The sequence below is a fragment of the Pristiophorus japonicus genome, chromosome 4, assembly GCF_044704955.1.
Source record: "Pristiophorus japonicus isolate sPriJap1 chromosome 4, sPriJap1.hap1, whole genome shotgun sequence".
In the NCBI taxonomy this organism is placed as follows: Eukaryota; Metazoa; Chordata; class Chondrichthyes; family Pristiophoridae; genus Pristiophorus; species Pristiophorus japonicus.
Window position 1 is genome coordinate 263,303,570 of NC_091980.1, and position 24,556 is coordinate 263,328,125.

The 24,556-nt window shown below is 43.8% G+C and overlaps 1 protein-coding gene across 1 annotated transcript in view; it reads left to right on the plus strand.

Annotated features, from left to right (window-relative positions):
• Window positions 1–24,556, plus strand: part of mdga2a (MAM domain containing glycosylphosphatidylinositol anchor 2a) — an 842,847-nt gene that overhangs the window by 214,454 nt on the left and 603,837 nt on the right. Inside the window, exon 9 of the mRNA XM_070877927.1 lies at window positions 17,181–17,510. Coding sequence (XP_070734028.1) covers window positions 17,181–17,510 — 330 coding nt within the window. The remainder of the gene's footprint in view (window positions 1–17,180; window positions 17,511–24,556) is intronic.

The window sequence follows — 24,556 nt, forward strand, 5'->3', positions numbered from 1 at the left end:
TGCTGAATAAATAAGTTCAGATTTGGGGGGCGGGGGCAAATGGCCAGCCAATTAATTAACGAAGTGGCAGCTGAGCAAATAACATTCGGCCCTGAGGGAGTGGACAGGGTGTTGCATGGAGCAGTCCCGTGCAATAGGTTTTTAAGTCAGTTCATGGATTCCCCAGGCCGCCTGCAATTTCTGCGGTCTGGAGGAGTCTATGTTCTATGTGTATGTGCAATGTTTGTGGTTGCAGCCCCACTTCCAATATTTGAAGGGGCTACTCCTCAAATTCTGGTTGGACTTCAGTCTCACGCTCCTAATCTTTGGGCACCCTGTGCGGAGGGGAGCACGCAGGTCGGAAGGCCTCCTCGTAGGACTGTTCCTGGGCCTGGCCAAGGTGGCCATTAACCGGTCCAGGCAGCGGGCGGTCGAGGGGGTCATTCAGCCCGACTGCCTGCCTCTCTTCCGCGGGTACATTCGAGCCAGGGTGTCCATCACTACGCTCGTGGCCTTCCACCTCCGGCAACCAAATTTGAATTTGAACCACGTCTAAAATCTAATTTTTTAAGTTTGTCGGTTTTAGTGTTCCACCACCCCCCACCACCCCCTTTTAGCCAGGGGACACTTGTATAATTTGTGTTTTTTGGTGCCCTCAAAAAAAAAAGGGGGGGCACTTGAAAAGTTCTTGGAGTGTGACCCCCCCCTTTAATCGGGGGCACTTGATTGTTTCTACACAAAATAGTTGTAGAGCTGTTGAGTGGATGTGGCTTAGCCACTTGAGAGTTGAGCCTGAGGAGGAAGGAGCTGCATTTGCTGTCTGTCTGTCTGCCTGCCTGCAATCAGAGAGACAGTGAGTCTCCAGGAGAGAACGAGGAGGCCAACTGATATCAACACCTTGAGAGAGAGGAGGAGAGGAAGAATTTCTATTACTGCTGTGACAGAGTTGGAGAGAGGGGAAAAAGAACAGGCTGAGGGAGTGGACCATAGAAACATTGAAAATAGGTGCAGGCGTAGGCCATTCGGCCCTTCGAGCCTGCACTGCCATTCAATGAGTTCATGGCTGAACATGCAACTTCAGTACCCCATTCCTGCTTTCTCGTCATACCCCTTGATCCCCCTAGTAGTAAGGACTACATCTAACTCCTTTTTGAATATATTTAGTGAATTAGCCTCAACAACTCTCTGTGATAGAGAATTCCACAGGTTCGCCATTCTCTGGGTGAAGAAGTTTCTCCTCATCTCGGTCCTAAATGGCTTACCCCTTATCCTTAGACTGTGACCTCTGGTTCTGGACTTCCCCAACATTGGGAACATTCTTCCTGCATCTAACCTGTCTAAACCCGTCAGAATTTTAAACGTTTCTATGAGATCCCCTCTCATTCTTCTGAACTCCAGTGAATACAAGCCCAGTTGATCCAGTCTTTCATGATATGTCAGCCCTGCCATCCCGGGAATCAGTCTGGTGAACCTTCGCTGCACTCCCTCAATAGCAAGAATGCCCTTCCTCAAGTTAGGAGACCAAAACTGTACACAATACTCCAGGTGTGGCCTCACCAAGGCCCTGTACAACTGTAGTAACACCTCCCTGCCCCTGTACTCAAATCCCCTCGCTATGAAGGCCAACATGCCATTTGCTTTCTTAACCGCCTGCTGTACCTGCATGCCAACCTTCAATGACTGATGTACCATGACACCTAGGTCTCGTTGCACCTCCCCTTTTCCTAATCTGTCACCATTCAGATAATAGTCTGTCTCTCTGTTTTTACCACCAAAGTGGATAACCTCACATTTATCCACATTATACTTCATCTGCCATGCATTTGCCCACTCACCTAACCTATCCAAGTCACTCTGCAGCCTCATAGCATCCTCCTCGCAGCTCACACTGCCACCCAACTTAGTGTCATCCGCAAATTTGGAGATACTACATTTAATCCCCTCATCTAAATCATTAATATACAATATAAACAGCAAATGAAAGAATTATATAAACTGCAGTTAAGCAAATAAAATCAGGTCAAAGGAGTGGACCAACAAATTAATTTATTAAACTGCAACTGAATAAATAAAATTGGGTTTTGGGCAAGTGAATTAATGAGTCAAAATAAACTACAGCAAAGGATGTAAAATCAGGGTTCATCAACAAATTAATTTACTAATTAAATAAACTGTCACTGAGTAAATAAAATTGGCTTTGGGGTTCAGGTACTTACCCTGGGTGGGGGAAAGTAAAGGTGTTCATTAAAAACAGCAAGTTGTGGTTATTTTTGTAATCAGAGGAATGGATGGCATTTTTGCAGCCATGACTGTCCCTAATGATTAGTTGCTTCCCAAGCGTCAAGGAACATAACTGAGTGTCTGGAAAAACATCGAGAAATGGAGGGAGAACAGTCAGAACTAATGCAGGAAAGAGTAGGCTGCAGGTCTTGCAAAGGGAATTTGAGGATTTAGGCACTAGATTACAGAGCAAGGCCTCATTCGTGAACTCAGGAATAATCCCACTAGCAAGCATTAGGTTAGTGGGAAAGAAGCAGATTGGACACTTCAATGTATGACTTCTGAGATGGTATAGAAGGGAGCGTTTTAGATTACTGAAGTATTGGTTCCAACTATGGGACAAAGGGAGTTGTATAAACAGGATGGACTTCACGTAAACCCAACCAGTAGTAATAACATTGGAAAGACAATGAATGGTTGGAGAGGAGTTAAATTCACAAGATGGAGAAAAGAGCAAAACAAACTTAAAATGAATAACATAGGGGAATGTTGAGGTAATGGAAATGCAAACATTTACAGAAATCAAGGAAGATGATAAATTAACAAGACAAAAGAACCAACAAGGAAGGAGGAGGGGAGAATCAGTCAGCCAAAGAAGTTTCCCTTACACAATGCTCTATAACAAAATAGAGAAACTAGAACCACGTAGCTGGGTTTGGGATATATAGAAAGAATGGGGACAATTGGAAGTGGGGCATCCCAGTATTAATAAAAGATTCTATCATGGCAGTAGAAAGAAGAGATGGACAATCAGCAGGTAAAACCACTATGCTTAGGGCTAAAGAAAAGATAAGGATTTAAAACAAAGGTAAATATTGTGTATTTATCCCGATGGTGATGAGTAAACTAAGGAGTGTATAAAGATTCAGAGGCCGCAAAAAGAATAAAATGGTAATAATGGGTCATTTTAGCATGAATGCAGATTGGAAGTGAAATAGCAGCACGAGTAAAAAAGGTAATAGATTTATTCATTGCATTACAGATAGTTTCCTAAAGCAGTATGTCTTCAACCCAACAAGGGAATAGATGATTCTTGATTTAGTTATAAGTAATGAACCAGAAATAGTTAATGATCTAGTAGTAAGATACCATCCTGGGAACAGTAGCTGTAATATGATGATGAATTCAATAAGGCTTGAAGGAGAGAAAGAAGGTTTTGGATTTGAACAAGGCTAACTTTGAAGGGATGAGCGAGGAGTTGGCTGTAATACAACAGTATAAATTATTAGCAGAAAAATCTACAGACCAATGGTGGAATCTATTCTTGAACGTAAATTAGTGTATCATAAACAAATGTATGTTTCTGAACGGAATAATGGGTACTTCTAGGAAACTATGGTCGACAACTGGCTGGGACCACAATTAAGCCAGAGAAGGTGCCTTATGTAAGGGTAAAGAATAGTGGTCAGAATGGAGACTGGAAGGTTTAAAGAAAGCAACAAAATGGGGAACTAGGTGGTTCATTGATTTCAACATTAGCCTTCCACCTCTGGAACTTGGATTCTAATCCAGACTGGTGACATGAAAGCCATCTTTGCTGCTGGCTGCAAGAGAGCTATGTAAAATGAATCTTGGTGATTATTAATCCAGGTTTCACTAAGCATGCGGTATAATACTGTGCCTAATTTTGATACTAATTGGCAATCTGACTTGGAGACCACAGGGTGGCCGGTGTGGCAATGAGGCTGAGGCACATTGTAGAAACAGAATGGAGACCAAAAAGACGCTGAGTATAAGAAATCTTGCAGATGGTATCAAGGCAATCACAAAGGTCTTTGAGGGGATGGGGAGGACAGAAGGAGAAGGACTGGAGTAGAAAGGAAGGAGATAGGAGAGAGAAAAGAGTGGGAAAGGAAAGAAGAGGAAGGATAGAAGGGGGAAAAAGGGAGGGAGGAGGGGAGAAAGGAGGCATCACACTATCTCAGCTGGGAGGGTAATAGACTCAGGGTTAGTAAACAATCTCAGAATGTAGGGGTGGGGGTATCTGGAAAACTTTCTTGGGAGGGGAGAGTGACAACAGCAATAAGATCTCAGTGGGGACGGGGCTTGGCAAGGGAATAACATTCCTTTAGGTGGCTGACGATGTCACAGTTTTGATGCTTCTTCTAAAATGGGGATACAGCAAGGTTGGGTGCAGATTACAAATGGTCACTGCAGGATGGGGGTGGGGGTAGTAGTTGGACCAGCAGAATCATCAGCAGCATCATCGTAGGCAGTCCCTCAGAATCGAGGAAGACTTGCTTCCACTCTTAGAATGAGTCCTTAGGTGGTTGAACAGTCCAATACAAGAGCCACAGTCCCTGCCACAGGTGGGACAGACAGTCGTTGAGCATAAGGGAGGGTGGGACAGGTTTGTCGAGTGTTCTTTCTGCTGCCTGTGCTTGTTTTCTGCATGCACTCAGCGATGAGACTCGAGGCGCTCAGCGTCCTCCCGGATGCACTTCCCCCACTTAGGGCGGTCTTTGGCCAGAGACTCCCAGGTGTCAGTGGAGATGTTGCACTTTATCAGGGGGGCTTTGAGGATGTCCTTGAAATGTTTCCTCTGCCCACCTTTGGCTCATTTGCCATGAAAGAGTTCCGAGTAGAGCACTTGCTTTGGGAGTCTCGTGTCTGGCATGTGGACAATATGGCCTGCCCAGCGGAGCTGATCAAGTGTGGTCAGTGCTTCAGTGCTGACCTAGTCGAGGATGCTAATATTGGTGCGCCTGTCCTCCCAGGGGATTTGTAGGATCTTGCGGAGGCATTGTTGGTATTCCTCCAGCGACTTGAGGTGTCTGTGTACATAGTCCATTTCTCTGAGCCATACAGGAGGGTACGTATTACTACAGCCCAGTAAACCATGAGCTTGGTGGTAGATTTGAGGGTCTGGTCTTTGAACACTCTTTTCCTCAGGTGGCCGAAGGCTGCACTGACACACTGGAGGCAGTGTTGAATCTCCTCATCAATGTCTGCTTTTGTTGCTAAGAGGCTCCTGAGGCATGGGAAATGGTCCACATTGTCCAGGATTATGCCATGGATCTTGATGACTGGGGGGCAGTGCTGTGCGGTGAGGACAGGCTAGTGAAGGACCTTTGTCTTACGGATCTTTAGCGTAAGGCTCATGCTTTCATACGCCTCAGTAGGTCCTGGAGTTCAGCCTCTGAATGTGCGCAGATGCAGGCGTCGTCCATGTACTGTAGCTCGACGACAGAGGATGGGGTGGTCTTGGACGTGGCCTGGAGACAGCGAAGGTTGAACAGCTTTCCACTGGTTCTGTAGTTTAGTTCCACTCCAGTGGGGAGCTTGTCGACTGTAAGGTGGAGCATGGCAGCGAGATAATTGAGAAGAGGGTTGGGGTGGTGATGCAGCCCTCTTTGACCCCGGTCTGGACATGGATTGGGTCTGTAATGGATCCATTGTTAAGGATGTTGACTAACTTTTGGGGGCATCCAAAACGGAGGAGGACGCTCCGTTGACTCTCGCGGTTGACAGGGTCAAAGGCCTTTGTCAGTTCGAAGAAGGCCATGTATAAGGGCTGGCGCTGCTCCCTGCATTTTTCCTGCAGCTGTTGCGCTGCAAAGATCATGTCTGTTGTGTCCTGAGGGGACAAAATCCGCATTGTGACTCCGGGAGGAGCTCCTCGGCCACAGGGAGAAGACAGTTGAGGAGGACTCTAGCGACAACTTTCCCAGTGGCTGAAAGCAGGGGGATTTCTCTGTAGTTGCCGCAGTCGGACTTGAGCAGTGGGTGACAGGTGCTCACATAATTGCAGGTTTCTGGCACCGAAAAGTTTGGATGAAGAGCTAGCTGTTAAGATCAAGACATTCAAAGTGGAGAGCTGGGGCTAAGGAGAGGGGCAGGCAATCCGCAGGACAGGTGAGGCAGGCCAGCTGGCTTGAACATTCGGAGATGTGGGGGCTTGTAGCTGGGCGAGAGACCTGAAGCAGAAAATAAAGCCCAGGCACAATGGGGAGTTTCAATGCATTTTGAAATGGGATGTTGTGACCCAACTACCATTTTTATTACAACGTAGAAAGGTGAGAACATTGGGGATGTATGAGTAATAATCTTCCAAAAGTTGCTAGATTTGAGATTCATATTAAGGGATTGAAAGATAGCAAGCATTACACTTTTATTCAAAAAGGGAGGAAGGTACATACTTAAGTAATTGCAGGCCAGTGAGGTTATCATCAATAATGGGAAAAGAATCCATCATCAGAGACAGAGTAAGTGAACAAGTGGAAATGATAAGTAATGTGGGAGAGTCAGTATAGTTCTGTGAAAGGTAGGTCACTAAACTGTTTGATAGAGTGACTGAGATGGTGGATCGAGGATCAGTGGATTGTTGTATACATAAATTTTCAGCTTAGATTCATTTGGTTCATTTAACATTGTTCCACGGAAGAGATTGGTAGCTAAAACTGAGGGACATGGAATTGGGGATAGCGTAGTGGCATGGATAGGAAACTGGTTAGGAAGTAGGAGGCACGGAATAGCTAATAAGGAACCTCTCAGATTGATGGGCCAAGATGGGGAGTCTCCCAGGGATCGATGCAAAGGGGCTCAGATATTCACTATCTCCTTCAAAATAAAGAGATGCATGTCCAAGTTTATATATAATATTTTATATATAATTGATAGGAAGAGCAAAACTAGAGGCCATCAATATAAGATAGTCACCAAGAAATCAAATAGGGAATTCAGAAGAAACTTCTTCACTCAGAGAATGGTGAGAATGTGGAACGCGCTACCACAGGGAGTAGTTAAGGTGAATAGTATAGATGCATTTAAGGGGAAGGTAGATAACCATATGAGGGAGAAGGGAATAGAGAGTCCTGCTGATGGTTAGATGAGGAATGATGGGAGGAGGCTCGAGTGGAGCATAAATGCTACCATGTACTGGTTGGGCTTAAATAGCCTGGTTCTGTGTTGTATATTCTATGTAATAATACTAAGCAAGGAGGAATGTGAATTTATTGAATGTCCTGTATGAAAATTTCAATTGCTACTGGATACTAAATAATATTACTGAATCATGAGGGATAAAAGTTACTTTCATTTCAAGATACATTAAGCTAATTGTTCCCTTTTTTTCCACATACATAAATTCTTCATGGCACGATGTCAGTATCGTGAAGAAATGCCATTGTTCCCACCACTGATTCCTGGAGATGCATTGCTTTCCTTTCCCCAGATCTTGCTGACACAAGCTCAAAGCACAAATATGAGAGAGATATCTCCTCACTGGTCAGGCAGTTCTGCCTGGATTGAATTGTGTTTATTTTAATCTGTAAACTCCTCCCAGCAACAATCTATTGTTCTGGTCAACCAATTGTTCCTAGAGTATGGTTATTACTGCATACGCCTATCTTTTCAATAACATACCAGCTGTTTCATCTCCCTGTCCTATACATTGCATTTGCTGATGAACTCTGTAGAAAGTGCTGATTGATATAAGTTAGTTTTATTGTTGACCTGAATTTTTGAAACAATCCCATTTATGATCTGACTAAACAGTATCCAAACTAGCGGTGCTCTTTATTGCACAGAGTGATCCACTAATACCTGATTTTAATAATCACTCAAGGGAACTAACAAAACAAACCAGCTAGCCAAGAAATCTTTAAATATAGTCCCACACTTGTTTAACAATCAAATAGTACTGTGATTCTTCAATGTCATCTGTTATAAACATACTTTGTTATGCAATGAATGCCTTGAATTAGCATAAACCAACAGATGGGATTTCCCCTGTGTATGGGCATTTAAATGTGTTAATTATGGAGGTCATCAGATTCCAGTACTATTTTTTATATATAGTCTTGACTGTTTGAATTAAAGCACAGAAGAAGGAAATCGGCCCTAATCTTGCTTAAGATAATGTGGGATTTATAAGACCAGACACTCATTCCATTTTAGGTGATAAATCAGGGGCTGTGGTTCTCTGATTCTGACATTACTGCTACCTCTGAATGCCACTCTTCCCCAGGAGTGCCCGATTGGGGAAGCCACCCGTATATTGGGTCAAAATCCTGGAACACTCTCCCTCACAGCACTGTGGGAGTACCTTCACCTCACGGACTGCAGCGGTTCAAGAAGGCTTCTCAAGAGCAATTAGGGATGGGCAATAAATGCTGACCTTGCCAGCAACACCCACATTCCAAGAATGAATAAAACAAATTCATGCAGTATTTTGATTTTAACATCATAATGTTGCTGATTTTTAAGTCTGTGGCTCCCACTTTCAGAACAGAAATGTACAAACTTAGAGCCAATCCATGGTGGTGGTGGGGGAGAAGGTATAAGTTACTTTAACACATTGAGAAAATTAAAATACTGTATGGATATAACCACAAACAACAGCACTAACTCTTCCATCACTTCTCCTCTGTTGCTCAGCTCACTGGGACTGCCCTCACTTGCGTCCACCTTTACTTATTAGACGACTGTTATTTTGGGAATCTAACGAAGATTCCTTCCTTTTCCGCATCTACATGCTTCCCTCGGCAACATCTGCTATCAACATGGGATCAGCTTCCACCCATACCTTCATTTGCTGCTAAAACCATTCTCCATGACTTTGTCATCTCTAGATTTGATAACCCAATGCCCTGACTGGCCTCCCAATTTCCACACCGGATAATCATCAGCATATCCAAACTCTACTGCCTATATCCTATCCTGCCCACTTGCCATTGCTGACCTAGGCCTCTAGTGCATCCATCTCTCCTCCTTTACACCACCATCGGTGACCGTGCCTTCAGCTATCTATACCCTACACTCTGGGAATCCCTCCCTGAACCCCTTTGCCTCTCCACCTCCCTCTCCTTTTTAAGAACCTTTTTAAATCCCACTTCTTTAATCATAGCTTTTGGTCACCCCTTTTGGCTTGGCAACCATTTTTGTTCCTTATGCCTCTGTTAAAGGCTCTAAATAAATGCAAGTTGTTGACATTGATGGAAATGTATTTAACATGAAAAGTTAGGTTTCTACAGCTGACTGTGATAGGTATGATGGATGATCCATTGCCTGTAGTTCCTTATAGGATGTTGTCAAGAGACTGACCCTACCAGTGAAAGAACAATTGAAACATGCCATTTCTTGATGCAATATTTTCTCTTTAAGCATCGTTGTTTTGAGATTCCAGATCTTTCTTCAGGCTCCATGGGACCTAGGCCAAAAGGCAATTTTTCACATGTAAGCATTTTAAAAAATGTATTTGTGTGAAACTTTGCCTGGAGGGTTATAAAACTAACCATAGAATCACATAATAGCTCAACACAGAAGGCGCCCATCGAGTCTGCGCTGGCTCTTTCAAAGAGCAATCTGGTTAGTCCCATTCCCCTGCTCTTTCCCCACATCCCAGCAATTCCCATTTGAATCTCTTTCCACTACCCTATCAGGCAGTGCATTCCAAATCTAACTACTCATTGCATAAACACGTTTTTTCAACTTGTAATCTCTGGTTCTTTTGCCAATCACCATAAATCTGTGCCCACTGGATATCAACCCTTCAGCCATTGGAAACAGCTTCTTTTTATTTACTCTGTCTAAACCCTTCATTTTTTTAAACACCTCTATCAAATCTCCTTTTAGCCTTCTCTTCTCTAAGGAGAACAACCCCAACTTCTCCAGACTATCCACGTAACTGTAAGCCCTCATCTCTGGAACCATTCTAGTAAATCTTTTCTGTACCCTGTCCGAAGCCTTCATGTACTTCCTAAAGTCTGGTGCCTAGAATGGGACAAAGTACTCCAGCTGGGGCCGAACTAGTGTCTTATACAGGTTTAGCATAACTTCCTGGCTTTTGTACTCTCTGCCTCTATTTATAAAGCCCAGGATACCATATGCTTTATTAACTGCTTTGTTAACCTGTCCTGCTACCTTCAAAGGTTTGTGCATAAGCTCCCCCCCAACCCCCCCCTCCCCCCACCAGTCTCTCTCTTCTTGCACCTCCTTTAAAATTGTACCATTTAACTTGTATTGTCTCTCCTCATCACCTCACACTTTTCTGTGATGACTTTCATCTGCCTTGTGTTCACCCATTCCACCAGCCTGTCTATGTCCTTTTGCAGTCTATTATTATCTTTCTCACTCTCTTACTACACATCCAAGTTTTGTGTCATCCACACATTTTGAAATTGTGCCCTGTACCTCCACGTCATTAATGTATATCGAAAACAGCACTGGTCCTAGTACTGAACCTTGGGGAACTCCACTATATACCTCCCTCCAGTCTGAAAAACATTCATTCACCATAACTCTTTCTATCCTTTAGTTAATTTTGTACCCATACTGCTACTACTCCTTTTATCGTAATATGCTTCAATTTTGCTAACAAGCCTAATATGTGGTACTTTAGCATTGTCTTTTGAAAGTCCATGTACACATCAATTGCAATGCCCTCATCCATCCTCTCTGTTACCTCAAACATGATTTTCCCTTAACAAACCCATGCTGACCTCCTTTATTAGTCCATGCATGTGCAAATAGCTGTTACTTTTTTCCCGGATTATCATTTCTAAAAGTTTCCCCACCACAGACGTTAAACTGACTGGCCTGTAATTGCCAGATTTATCCTTCTCCCCCTTCTAGGAACAAGGGCGTAAGATTTGCAATAATCCAGTCCTCTGGCACCACCCCTATTTCTAAGGATGATTAGAAGATTTAGTGCAGCACCTCTTCAATTTTTACCCTTGCTTCCCTCAGCATCCTAGAACACATCCTAGCCGGACTGGGTGACTTATCCACTTTAAGTACCGCCAGCCTTTCTAGTACCTCCTCTTTATTTATTTTTATCTCATCCAATATCCAGACAACCCTCTCGTTTATCATAGCTTTGCCAAAGTCTTCATTTACGACCTTAGCGATGCCTTCAGTCTCTACCATTTTGGTCCCTAATTGGCCCCACTGCTGCTCTGATAACCCTTTTACTGTTAGTATAGAAGACTTTCAGATTCCCTTTTATGTTAGTCGCCAATCTATTCTTATACTGTCTCTTTGCCTTTCTTCTTTCCTTTTTCACTTCTCCTCTGTACTTTTTATATTCAGCTTGATTCTCCCTTGTATTATCAAGCTGACACCTGTCATATGACCCCTTTTCCTGTTTCATCCTACTCTCTAACTCCTTCATCAACTCTGGCTTTGGTTGCCCTCCCATTCCCCCTTGTGGAAATGTATCCAGACTGTACCCGAACCATCTCCTCTTTAAAGGTCGCCCATTGCTCCATTACATTTCTGCTTGGAGTCAGCTTGATAATAGCGTGGAGGCCCCGACCTGCGATGGAACATCAGCGGCAGGTCGGGGCCATAAAAGGAGTGGCGAGCGGTGGCCATGGGCAGTGTGGAGGCGTGCCACTTCAAGGTACAGCGCGAGCTGGTGCAGGAGGGCAACAGCTGTGAAGAGTGACGTCATCAAGATCCAGGTCGGTGATTGGAGCGTGGGCAGATACAGCAGGAGTGGCGAGAGACTGTGGAGGGATGGAATCAGGGCCCAGGGAAGGGCCAGCCCACACTGCGATATGTGTGTGCACTAGGTCCGTGCAGCAGAGCTGGTCTCCAGTTGCCTTGGGTAATCCTTGCCACTGGACCAAGACCTAGCTCTGTCAAGCCCGTGTGGTGGCTGGTGTGCAACGGCCATTCCACCTTAAAAAAAATTCATGCACAGGCATCTTCCACCCTTCAGGATGTAGTTCGGGTCCTTCATTGAAACACCTATGAACTCGTCCTTTTTTTGCCGTGGAAGCAATTCACCCTCGTTTCGAGGGGCCGCCTATGATGATGACATTTCTGCCGTGACTCCAATTTATCTGGGCCAGATCCCTCCTCAATTCGCTGAAATTAGTCTTTGACCAGTTAAGTATTTTTATTCTAAATTTCTCCTTATCCTTCTCGATAACTAATCTAAACCTATGATACTATGATCACTATTCTCAAGATGCTCCCCAAATGTGACATTCTCCACTTGACCCATTTCATTCCCCAGGACTAGATTCAGCAATGCCTCCTTCTTTGTTTGGTAGGAAACATACTGATCATCCTGAACACACTTCAGAAATCCCTCCCCTTCTCTGCCCTTAACACAATCACTGATCCATTCAATATTGGATAGTTAAAGTCTTTCATTATCACTACTCCATAGTTCTTGCATTTTTCAGTAGTTTCCTTGCCAATATGTTCCTCGATCTCCTTTCCACTATTTGGTGGCCTATAAAATATACCAAGTTGCATAATAGCTCTTTTATTGTTTCTTAACTCTGACAAATAGATTCTGTCTTTGACCTTTCAAGGATCTTCTCTCTTTCCAGCACTATAATATTTTCCTTAATCAAAATTCACTTTTTTTCATTCCTATCTTTCCTGAATACCTTGTACACAGAAATATTAAGCATCCAATCCACCTCTTTTTTGAGCCAAGTATCAGTTATCACCACTATAATCATATTCCCACGTGACTATTTGTGCCTGTAACACACCAACCTTATTAACCACACTTTGTGCATTTACACACATACCTAACTTAAACCTCTTTATATTTTCTACGATCCCACCTAATTCTGTGTTATTTCTCACTCTAACTGTCTCTCCCAGTCCTGTGCACCTTGTTTTTACATCTTGGTGCGAAACCCCTGCCGAATTAGTTTAAACCCTCCCCCACAGCACTCGTTAACCTGTCCACAAGGATATTAGTCCCAGCTCTGTTCAGACGCAACCTGTCCATCGTGAACAGGAAGAAACAATTTTCTGTGATCTATTTCTATTTAAGCCAGACAGATTCACAAAGATCTGATTTACTAGAGGCTGAATGGAATAAGTAATATATTCCTTTGAGCCACAGTGGATTGGCACCCACCTAGTCATACTCTGAGCCCAGAGAATTCCACCTCAATTTTGCTTTATTTCATTTTATTGACAGCAAGACTGGATCAATATTTACTTGTTGCCAAAGATGTCCATCAGTTCATATGAAAGTATCTGCAATGAGTAAACTTTAGCAGTGCAGTGAGCTTGAAAGGTTCAAAATATGGGGAATCATGGAATTTAAAGAAAGATATGTCTTACTATTAATCAGTTATTACAGAATCATACAGCACAGAAGAAGATCATTCAGCCTGTCGTGCCTGTGCCGTTAAAGGTTTTTAGGCAATATTACAAATATTACTCACGTTCGATCTAGTTGATTCCAACACTCCGCCCCCAACAAAAGTTTATTAAAATTTCTAGTTAGCACTTTTTTATTTTGCTGTTCTAATACTGCTCCGAAAAAGATGCTCCACGGTATTCTCCTCTTAACATTAATTTAATATTCCACATATCATAAAAACTGTATCATAAAATATAACCAGGTTTGTTTTAGTGAGGCATTCTCTATTCCGTGCTCATGTTGGGGTACTGTTGGGGAGGAGTTAAACTAATATGGCAGGGGGGTGGAAACCAATGCAGGGAGACAGAGGGAGACAGAGGGAGACAAAAAGGAGGCAAAAGCAAAAGACAGAAAGGAGATGAGGAAAAGTGGAGGGCAGAGAAACCCAAGGCAAAGAACAAAAAGGGCCACTGTACAGCAAAATTCTAAAAGGACAAAGGGTGTTAAAAAAACAAGCCTGAAGGCTTTGTGTCTTAATGCAAGGAGTATCCGCAATAAGGTGGATGAATTAACTGTGCAAATAGATGTTAACAAATATGATGTGATTGGGATTACGGAGACGTGGCTCCAGGATGATCAGGGCTGGGAACTCAACATCCAGGGGTATTCAACATTCAGGAAGGATAGAATAAAAGGAAAAGGAGGTGGGGTAGCATTGCTGGTTAAAGAGGAGATTAATGCAATAGTTAGGAAAGACATTAGCTTGGATGATGTGGAATCTATATGGGTAGAGCTGCAGAACACCAAAGGACAAAAAACGTTAGTGGGAGTTGTGTACAGACCTCCAAACAGTAGCAGTGATGTTGGGGAGGGTATCAAACAGGAAATTAGGGGTGCATGCAATAAAGGTGCAGCAGTTATAATGGGTGACTTTAATATGCACATAGATTGGGCGAGCCAAACTGGAAGCAATATGGTGGAGGAGGATTTCCTGGAGTGCATAAGGGATGGTTTTCTAGACCAATATGTCAAGGAACCAACTAGGGGGGAGGCCATCTTAGACTGGGTGTTGTGTAATGAGAGAGGATTAATTAGCAATCTCATTGTGCGAGGCCCCTTGGGGAAGAGTGACCATAATATGGTGGAATTCTGCATTAGGATGGAGAATGAAACGGTTAATTCAGAGACCATGGTCCAGAACTTAAAGAAGGGTAACTTTGAAGGTATGAGGCGTGAATTGGCTAGGATAGATTGGCAAATGATACTTAAGGGGTTGACTGTGGATGGGCAATGGCAGACATTTAGAGACCGCATGGATGAACTACAACAGTTGTACATTCCTGTCTGGCGTAAAAATAAAAAAGGGAAGGTGGCTCAACCGTGGCTATCAAGGGAAATCAGGGATAGTATTAAAGCCAAGAAAGTGGCATACAAATTGGCCAGAAATAGCAGTGAACCCGGGGACTGGGAGAAATTTAGAACTCAGCAGAGGAGGATAAAGGGCTTGATTAGGGCAGGGAAAATGGAATACGAGAAGAAGCTTGCAGGGAACATTAAGGCGGATTGCAAAAGTTTCTATTGGTATGTAAAGAGAAAAAGGTTAGTAAAGACAAACGTAGGTCCCCTGCAGTCAGAATCAGGGGAAGTCATAACTGGGAACAAAGAAATGGCAGACCAATTGAACAAGTACTTTGGTTCGGTATTCACTAAGGAGGACACCAACAACCTTCCGGATATAAAAGGGGTCAGAGGATCTAGTAAGGAGGAGGAACTGAGGGAAATCTTTATTAGTCGGGAAATTGTGTTGGGGAAATTGATGGGATTGAAGGCCGATAAATCCCCAGGGCCTGATAAACTGCATCCCAGAGTACTTAAGGAGGTGGCCTTGGAAATAGTGGATGCATTGACAGTCATTTTCCAACATTCCATTGACTCTGGATCAGTTCCTATGGAGTGGAGGGTAGCCAATGTAACCCCACTTTTTAAAATAGGAGGGAGAGAGAAAACAGGGAATTATAGACCGGTCAGCCTGACCTCAGTAGTGGGTAAAATGATGGAATCAATTATTAAGGATGTCATAGCAGTGCATTTGGAAAATGGTGACATGATAGGTCCAAGTCAGCATGGATTTGTGAAAGGGAAATCATGCTTGACAAACCTTCTGGAATTTTTTGAGGATGTTTCCAGTAAAGTGGACAAGGGAGAACCAGTTGATGTGGTATATTTGGACTTTCAGAAGGCTTTCGACAAGGTCCCACACAAGAGATTAATGTGCAAAGTTAAAGCACATGGGATTGGGGGTAGTGTGCTGACGTGGATTGAGAACTGGTTGTCAGACAGGAAGCAAAGAGTAGGAGTAAATGGGTACTTTTCAGAATGGCGGGCAGTGACTAGTGGGGTACCGCAAGGTTCTGTGCTGGGGCCCCAGCTGTTTACATTGTACATTAATGATTTAGATGAGGGGATTAAATGTAGTATCTCCAAATTTGCGGATGACACTAAGTTGGGTGGCAACGTGAGCTGCGAGGAGGATGCTATGAGGCTGCAGAGTGACTTGGATAGGTTAGGTGAGTGGGCAAATGCATGGCAGATGAAATATAATATGGATAAATGTGAGGTTATCCACTTTGGTGGTAAAAACAGAGAGACAGACTATTATCTGAATGGTGACAGATTAGGAAAAGGGGAGGTGCAACGAGACCTGGGTGTCATGGTACATCAGTCATTGAAGGTTGGCATGCAGGTACAGCAGGCGGTTAAGAAAGCAAATGGCATGTTGGCCTTCATAGCGAGGGGATTTGAGTACAGGGGCAGGGAGGTGTTGCTACAGTTGTACAGGGCCTTGGTGAGGCCACACCTGGAGTATTGTGTACAGTTTTGGTCTCCTAACTTGAGGAAGGACATTCTTGCTATTGAGGGAGTGCAGCAAAGATTCACCAAACTGATTCCCGGGATGGTGGGACTGACCTATCAAGAAAGACTGGATCAACTGGGCTTGTATTCACTGGAGTTCAGAAGAATGAGAGGGTTTAGACAGGTTAAATGCAGGAAGAATGTTCCCAATGTTGGGGAAGTCCAGAACCAGGGGTCACAGTCTAAGGATAAGAGGTAAGCCATTTAGGACCGAGATGAGGAGAAACTTCTTCACCCAGAGAGTGGTGAACCTGTGGAATTCTCTGCCACAGAAAGTAGTTGAGGCCAATTTACTAAATATATGCAAAAGGGAGTTAGATGAAGTCCTTACTACTCGGGGGATCAAGGGATATGGCGAGAAAGCAGGAAGGGGGTACTGAAGTGCATGTTCAGCCATGAACTCATTGAATGGCGGTGCAGGCTAGAAGGGCTGAATGGCCTGCTCCTGCACCTATTTTCTATGTTTCTATGTTTCTATGTTTCTATGTTCCAGGAGCACTAGCAGCTCCTGTCCCACTGGCCATTCTTCCTGCATGAGGCTAAACAATTAGTATTGGCACCTTGTGTGACCATGAGAAACATCATCCTAGATTTACAAACTTGTTCCATGCCGCACTTGGTGAAATCAGCTAGCTCAGCACAGACCAATGAATGAACCTGGATGTTCATGGTCTTTACAGCTCAGTACCATATGGTATTGTTGAATTTAATAAATTAAATATTGATCAGCCCTGCAATTTGAATCCACGTACTGATGAGGAATGTACACCTGCCTAATGCATGTAGGTGCCTTAGTGGCTTACTCTGGACATTACCACTTGTGTCATTCACACACATTAGACAAGAGTTATATTACCCTCATCAGAGTGTGTGGGATATCTGTTTGATTCTTACTGTGATTTATGCAATAAAATCTATTGAACATCAGCTCTTCTCTTTATCTTAGCTCTGAAAAAGGGACGCTTTTGGATTACACCAGATCCATACCATGATGATGACAATATTCAGATTGGCCGTGAGGTCAAAATTTCCTGTCAGGTGGAGGCCATTCCCCCGGACGAGTTGGCATTCTCCTGGTTCAAGAATGGACGGCCACTTCGCAGCTCGGAAAGGATGGTTATTTCCACAACAGATCCTGATGTCTCACCGGGCACAACCAGTCTGGACATTATTGATCTGAGGTTCACAGATTTTGGGACGTACACTTGTGTAGCATCTCTAAATAGTCAGGTCGTACCTGATATCAGCATTGATGTGAACATCTCCAGCAGTACCGGTGAGTACTCAAACAAGGTTGAGATGGTTAATTTATCCTGGATTGGTTTTTTGGCCAGCTTTCTTCTTCACTGTAACATCACTTTCTGATTTCTCTACCATTGTCATTCTCGACTTTAGAGGATAAGATGGCCATGGACTGATGTATGTGTGAGATGGTCTAGACATGGACTTTAAGTTGGCCTCGAGTTGGGAGAGTTGGATGACCCTGATATGGACTTCCCCATTCTGCAATCCAATTGCTGGGATAGTGGAGCAGACTGTGAATGACTTCATGGTTTCCTCCTGCTTCTAGAGGAGCAGGATGCCTATTTTGTACAATTCTACACACTGTCTTCCTGTTTCTAAAACAACAACAACTTGTATTTATATAGTGCCTTCAGTGTAGTAAAACATCCCAAGGCGCTTCACAGGAGCATAATCAGAAAGAAAATAACACCAAGCCAAAGAAGGGGACCTTAGGAAAGGTGGTCAGAAAAGTTTCCGTCACGACCGTGATGTTGATGCAACCAACCACAATAAGCTCATGGCTAGCATGGGCGTTTTGCAGAAGTGAATGGACATTCTAGAGGGAGATGCAGAGGGGGCAGTGATTGTTGATCCACTGACTGAGTCCACAGGGTCAGCAGTAGGAGGGATAAGTGGGACAGGAAGAAGGTTGATAAGATTAGTCCCCAGCAAGCTTGCTGGTGGAAAGGTTGATGAGAGAGTAGGATGGGACAGTTGGGATTGCTGCTCGAAAGGAGGCATCGATTAATGCCTCGTTCGGCCCTTTGGAGAACGCCGAGTGAGGCACAGAGGGAGGGAGTTGAGCCTGGGATGGCGGCAAGAGAGAATGAATTTCAAGGATAGTGAAGGGTTGGGATGTTGTTGATGATGACAATTGTTATTGATAGGGATTTGGGGATCAAGAGCCCGAGAGGCAAGAAATGAAAAGAGGCATTACTGTGTAAAAGGGAGACAAGGAGACGGTCGAGAAGGGTAAAGAGAAGGAAAGGAGAACATAAGAACATAAGAACATAAGAATTAGGAACAGGAGTAGGCCATCTAGCCCCTCGAGCCTGCTCCGCCATTCAAAAAGATCATGGCTGATCTGGCCGTGGACTCAGCTCCACTTACCCGCCCTCTCCCCGTAACCCTTAATTCCCTTATTGGTTAAAAATCTATCTATCTGTGATTTGAATACATTCAATGAGCTAGCCTCAACTGCTTCCTTGGGCAGAGAATTCCACAGATTCACAACCCTCTGGGAGAAGAAATTCCTTCTCAACTCGGTTTTAAATGGGCTCCCCCGTATTTTGAGGCTGTGACCCCTAGTTCTAGTCTCCCCGACCAGTGGAAACAACCTCTCTGCCTCTATCTTGTCTATCCCTTTCATTATTTTAAATGTTTCTATAAGATCACCCCTCATCCTTCTGAACTCCAACGAGTAAAGACCCAGTCTACTCAATCTATCATCATGAGGTAACCCCCTCATCTCTGGAATCAGCCTAGTGAATTGTCTCTGTATCCCCTCCAAAGCCAGTATATCCTTCCTTAAGTAAGGTGACCAAAACTGCACGCAGTACTCCAGGTGCGGCCTCACCAATACCCTGTGCAGTTGCAGCAGGACCTCCATGCTTTTGTGCTCCATCCCTCTCGCAATGAAGGTCAACATTCCATTCGCCTTTCTGATTAACTGCTGCACCTGCAACCTAACTTTTTAAGGATTCATGCACAAGGACCCCCAGGTCCCTCTGCATCGCAGCATGTTGTAATTTCTCCCCATTCAAATAATATTCCCTTTTACTGTTTTTTATTCCGAGGTGGATGACCTCACATTTTCCGACATTGTATTCCATCTGCCAAACCTTAGCCCATTCACTCAACCTATCTAAATCTCTTTGCAGCCTCTCTGTGTCCTCGACACAACCCGCTTTCCCACTAATTTTTGTGTCATCTGCAAATTTTGTTACACTACACTCTGTCCCCTCTTCCAGGGCATCTATGTATATTGTAAACAGTTGTGATCCCAGCACCGATCCCTGTGGCACACCGCTAACCACCAATTTCCAACCCGAAAAGGACCCATTTATCTCGACTCTCTGCTTTCTGTTAGCCAGCCAATTCTCGATCCATGCAAATACATTTCCACTGATTCTGCGTACCTTTATCTTCTGCAGTAACCTTTTGTGTGGCAACTTATCGAATGCCTTTTGGAAATCTAAATACACCACATCCATCGGTACACCTCTATCCACCATGCTCGTTACATCCTCAAAGAATTCCAGCAAATTAATTAAACATGATTTCCCCTTCATGAATCCATGTTGTGTCTGCTTGATTGCACTATTCCTATCTAGATGTCCCGCTATTTCTTCCTTATTGATAGCTTCAAGCATTTTCCCCACCACAGATGTTAAACTAACCGGCCGATAGTTACCTGCCTTTTGTCTGCCCCCTTTTTTAAACAGAGGCGTTACATTAGCAGCTTTGCAATCCGCTGGTACCTCCCCAGGGTCTAGAGAATTTTGGTAGATTATAACGAATGCATCTGCTATAACTTCCACCATCTCTTTTAATACCCTAGGATGCATTTCATCAGGACCAGGGGACTTGTCTACCTTAAGTCCCATTAGCCTGTCCAACACTACCACCCTAGTGATAGTGATTGTCTCAAGGTCCTCCCTTCCCACATTCCCGTGACCAGCAATTTTTGGCATTGTTTTTGTGTCTTCCACTGTGAAGACTGAAGCAAAATAATTGTTTAAGGTCTCAGCCATTTCCACATTTCCCATTAGTAAATCCCCCTTCTCATCTTCTAAGGGACCAACATTTACTTTAGTCAGTCTCTTCCGTTTTATATATCGGTAAAAGCTTTTACTATCTGTTTTTATGTTTTGCGCAAGTTTACTCTCGTAATCTATCTTTCCTTTCTTTATTGCTTTCTTAGTCATTCTTTGCTGTCGTTTAAAATTTTCCCAATCTTCTATTTTCCCACTAACCTTGGCCACCTTATACGCATTGGTTTTTAATTTGATACTCTCCTTTATTTCCTTGGTTATCCACGGCTGGTTATCCCTTCTCTTACCACCCTTTTTCACTGGAATATATTTTTGTTGAGCACTATGAGAGAGCTCCTTAAAAGTCCTCCACTGTTCCTCAATTGTGCCACCGTTTAGTCTGTGTTTCCAGTCTACTTTAGCCAACTCTGCCGTCATCCCACTGTAGTCCACTTTGTTTTAGCATAGTACGCTCATTTGAGACACTACTTCCTCACCCTCAATCTGTATTACAAATTCAACCATACTGTGATCACTCATTCCGAGAGGATCTTTTAGTAGGAGATCGTTTATTTTTCCTGTCTCATTACACAGGACCAGATCTAAGATAGCTTGCTCCCTTGTAGGTTCTGTAACATACTGTTCTAAGAAACAATCTCATATGCATTCTATGAATTCCTCCTCCAGGCTACCCCGTGCGATTTGATTTGACCAATCGATATGAAGGTTAAAATCCCCCATGATTACTGCCGTTCCTTTTTCACATGCTTCCATTATTCCCTTGATTATTGTCCGCCCCACCGTGAAGTTATTATTTGGGGGCCTATAAACTATGCCCACCAGTGACTTTTTCACCTTACTATCTCTAATCGCCACCCACAATGATTCAACATTTTGTTCATTCGAGCCAATATCGTCTCTCACAACTGTCCTGATATCATCCTTTATTAAAGAGCTACCCCACCTCCTTTCCCTTCGTGTCTATCCTTCCGAATTGTCAGATACCCCTGTATGTTTAATTCCCAGTCTTGGCCACCCTGCAACCATGTTTCTGTAATGGCCATCAAATCATACCCATTTGTAATGATTTGTACCGTCAACTCATTTACTTTATTTCGAATGCTGCATGCGTTTAGGTAGAGTGTTTTAATACTAGTTTTTAAACCATGATTTTTAGTTTTGACCCCTCCTGCTGCCCCCTTATATTCATACATATTGTCCCTTCCTATCACCTTGTGGTTTACCCTTACCCCAGTGCTACTCTGCTCTGTTGCCTCCTGCCTTCTGCATTCTTTCTTGGGGTCGTGTTCATCTGAGCTCTCACCCACTCTAACTAGCTCAGAGCCCTCTCCTGGGTTCCGATAACTCCTTGCATTGAGGCACCGAACTTTCATGCTTGCCTTTTTATTACACTTTGACCCTTTAGAATTTTGCTGTACAGTGGCCCTTTTTATTTTTTGCCTTGGGTTTCTCTGCCCTCTGCTTTTCCTCATCTCCTTTCTGTCTTTTGCTTCTGTCTCCATTTTGTTTCCCTCTGTCTCCCTGCATTGGTTCCCATCCCCCTGCCATATTAGTTTAACTCTTCCCCAACTGCACAAGCAAACACTCCCCCTAGGACATTGGTTCTGGTCCTGCCCAGGTGCAGACCGTCCGGTTTGTACTGGTCCCACCTTCCCCAGAACCATTTCCAATGCCCCAGGAATTTGAATCCCTCCCTGCAGCACTACTACTCAAGCCACGTATTCATCTGAGCTATCCTGTGATTCCTACTCTGAATAGCACGTGGCACTGGTAGCAATCCCGAGATTACTACTTTTGAGGTCCTACTTTTTAATTTAGCTCCTAGCTCCTTAAATTCATCTCGTAGGACCTCATCCCATGTTTTAGCTATATTGTTGGTACCTATGTGCACCACGACAACTGGCTGTTCACCCTCCCTTTTCAGAATGTCCTGCACCCGCTCCGAGACATCCTTGACCCTTGCACCAGGGAGGCAACATACCATCCTGGAGTCTCGGTTGCGGCCACAGAAACGCCTATCTATTCCCCTTACAATCGAATCCCCTATCACTATTGCTCTCCCACTCTTTTTCCTGCCCTCCTGTGCAGCGGAGCCCGCCTCGGTGCCATGAACCTGGCTGCTGCGGCTCTCCCCTGATGAGTCATCCCCCTCAACAGTACCCAAAGCGGTGTATCTGTTTTGCAGGGCGATGACCGCAGGGGACCCCTGCACTTCCTTCCTTGCACTGCTCTTCCTGTTGGTCTTCCATTCCCTATCTGGCTGTGTAACCTTTACCTGCGGTAAGACCTACTCGCTAAATGTGCTATTCACGTCATTCTCAGCATAGTAGATGCTCCAGAGTGAATCCACCCTCGGCTCCAGTGCCGCAATACGGTCTGTCAGGAGCTGGAGGCGGATACACTTCCCGCACACATAGTCGTCAGGAAAACCGGAAGCGTCCCTGAGTTCCCACATAGTACAGGAGGAGCATAACACGTGTCCGAGCTGTCCTGCCATGACTTAACCCCGAGATTAACTTAATTTGGCAACAACAATGCTAAATGTTACTTACTGAAATAGAAAAGAAAAAGAAAAACTACTCACCAATCACCAGCCAATCACTTACCCCCTTGGCTGTGACGTCACCTTTCGATTTCCTTTACTCTAATGAGCTCAGGTCTGGAGCGGCAGCCAAAATGCATTTGGACACAGGGAAACTCGGGTTACATAGGCATGAATGATAGTTTGCACATACACTTCTCCATACTGATATCTTTTAATTAGAGAGGCAGCATGTCTGGCCATAGATTTTTGTATTGCCAGTGGTATCATGTATCAATCACTAAACATAATGTAGGATGAGATATATCTTCTCACCAATTTTGTCTCTCCTGTATTGAAAACTCTCCAAATGTTACAAATAGACATGATAGCTGGTGTTTAAGTTACAAGAATGGACAATTATCTTGTGGTAGACTTTATTTCCTGACATTACAACAATATCATCAATGTCAGAATTCAGGGTCGGAGTTAAACTGGCAAAGAGCCTAACCAGGTTAAACCCCAAATTCCAGGCCCTGTCACGTGATGCACCCATTCTCCACCTCCAGGACTTTCAGAGGCTGTGGGTTGAAGCACCACGCGAAGAGTTCAACACATAATTTACCCTGCCACTCTGGAAAGAGTGTTACATTCCTGGGAAATGTTGTTCTTTGCCTGAGCTGTGAAACCAATGCACTTCTGCCAGTTCCAGTTTAAGTGATTGCTAATAATCAAAGCGAACAAGGATTATCTCACCACCCTAGGTAATGTCTACACTACATGTATCCACATTGAAATCCATCTACATATTTGCTCCAAGTCACTCTGAAATCTCCTTTCCATTTGTTATTTGCCCACAGTTTTATGTCATCAGCAAATGTAATATTACTGCCAAGACCTTTTCCATATCATTTATAAATGGCAGGGGTTCCATAGCACAATCTTCTGGAATTTCACTGGTTACCTTTTCACAGGCAGAGCATTTTCCATTTACTACCATGTGTTTTCTGTTGCCAAATCAAGCCCCATTGTATCTCATCTAGCCCTATATCTCTCTTCAATGATTCACTCATCTGACTCCAGCCTTCTGTGTACCTCCCGCATCCCGTTGTCCACACCGTATATGTGACCTGGGCAGTGTTCTCACCAGTGTCACTACCTTTCTGCCGAGTCTTAACTAACACCCTGACCATGTAAGGTCTAAGTTGCTTTCCTGCCCATATCAAGATAGCACACAAATAAGCTACTTAAACTCAGATTCATTCTAGTGTATGTCCTAAATATTATTAACGACTGAGCATTTGAAAAAGGCTGAGAAGAAAAGACTCTGAAAATCACACAAGGCCTCCATGTATCTGCATTATTTACAACTTGTTTCTATTAAATCTGCTTGGATAAGCAATGACATTTGGTGGTCATGCTCTATTACTCTAAAGGCTTTGATCAACCACATCTAAACACTATCCTCATATATTAGTTAACGCACAAGTGTGGTTTTTTTATATCCTGCAAAGGACGATAACAGAGAATTCTCTCTGGCAGCCTAAATGTCAACTGCATTCAAACAGAGCAAAGCACAAGGCACCAACGTTATAATTAAATAGCTCACAGTGCCTAAAGCTTTATCATAAGCTCCATCCAGCTACTCCAACTGAAACCACATTTTTCCGTGTGTTTCTAGTTGCTGCTATTACTTAGTGTTTTTCGCCTTTTCTTGATATGTCTCCCATATTTATCCATTAG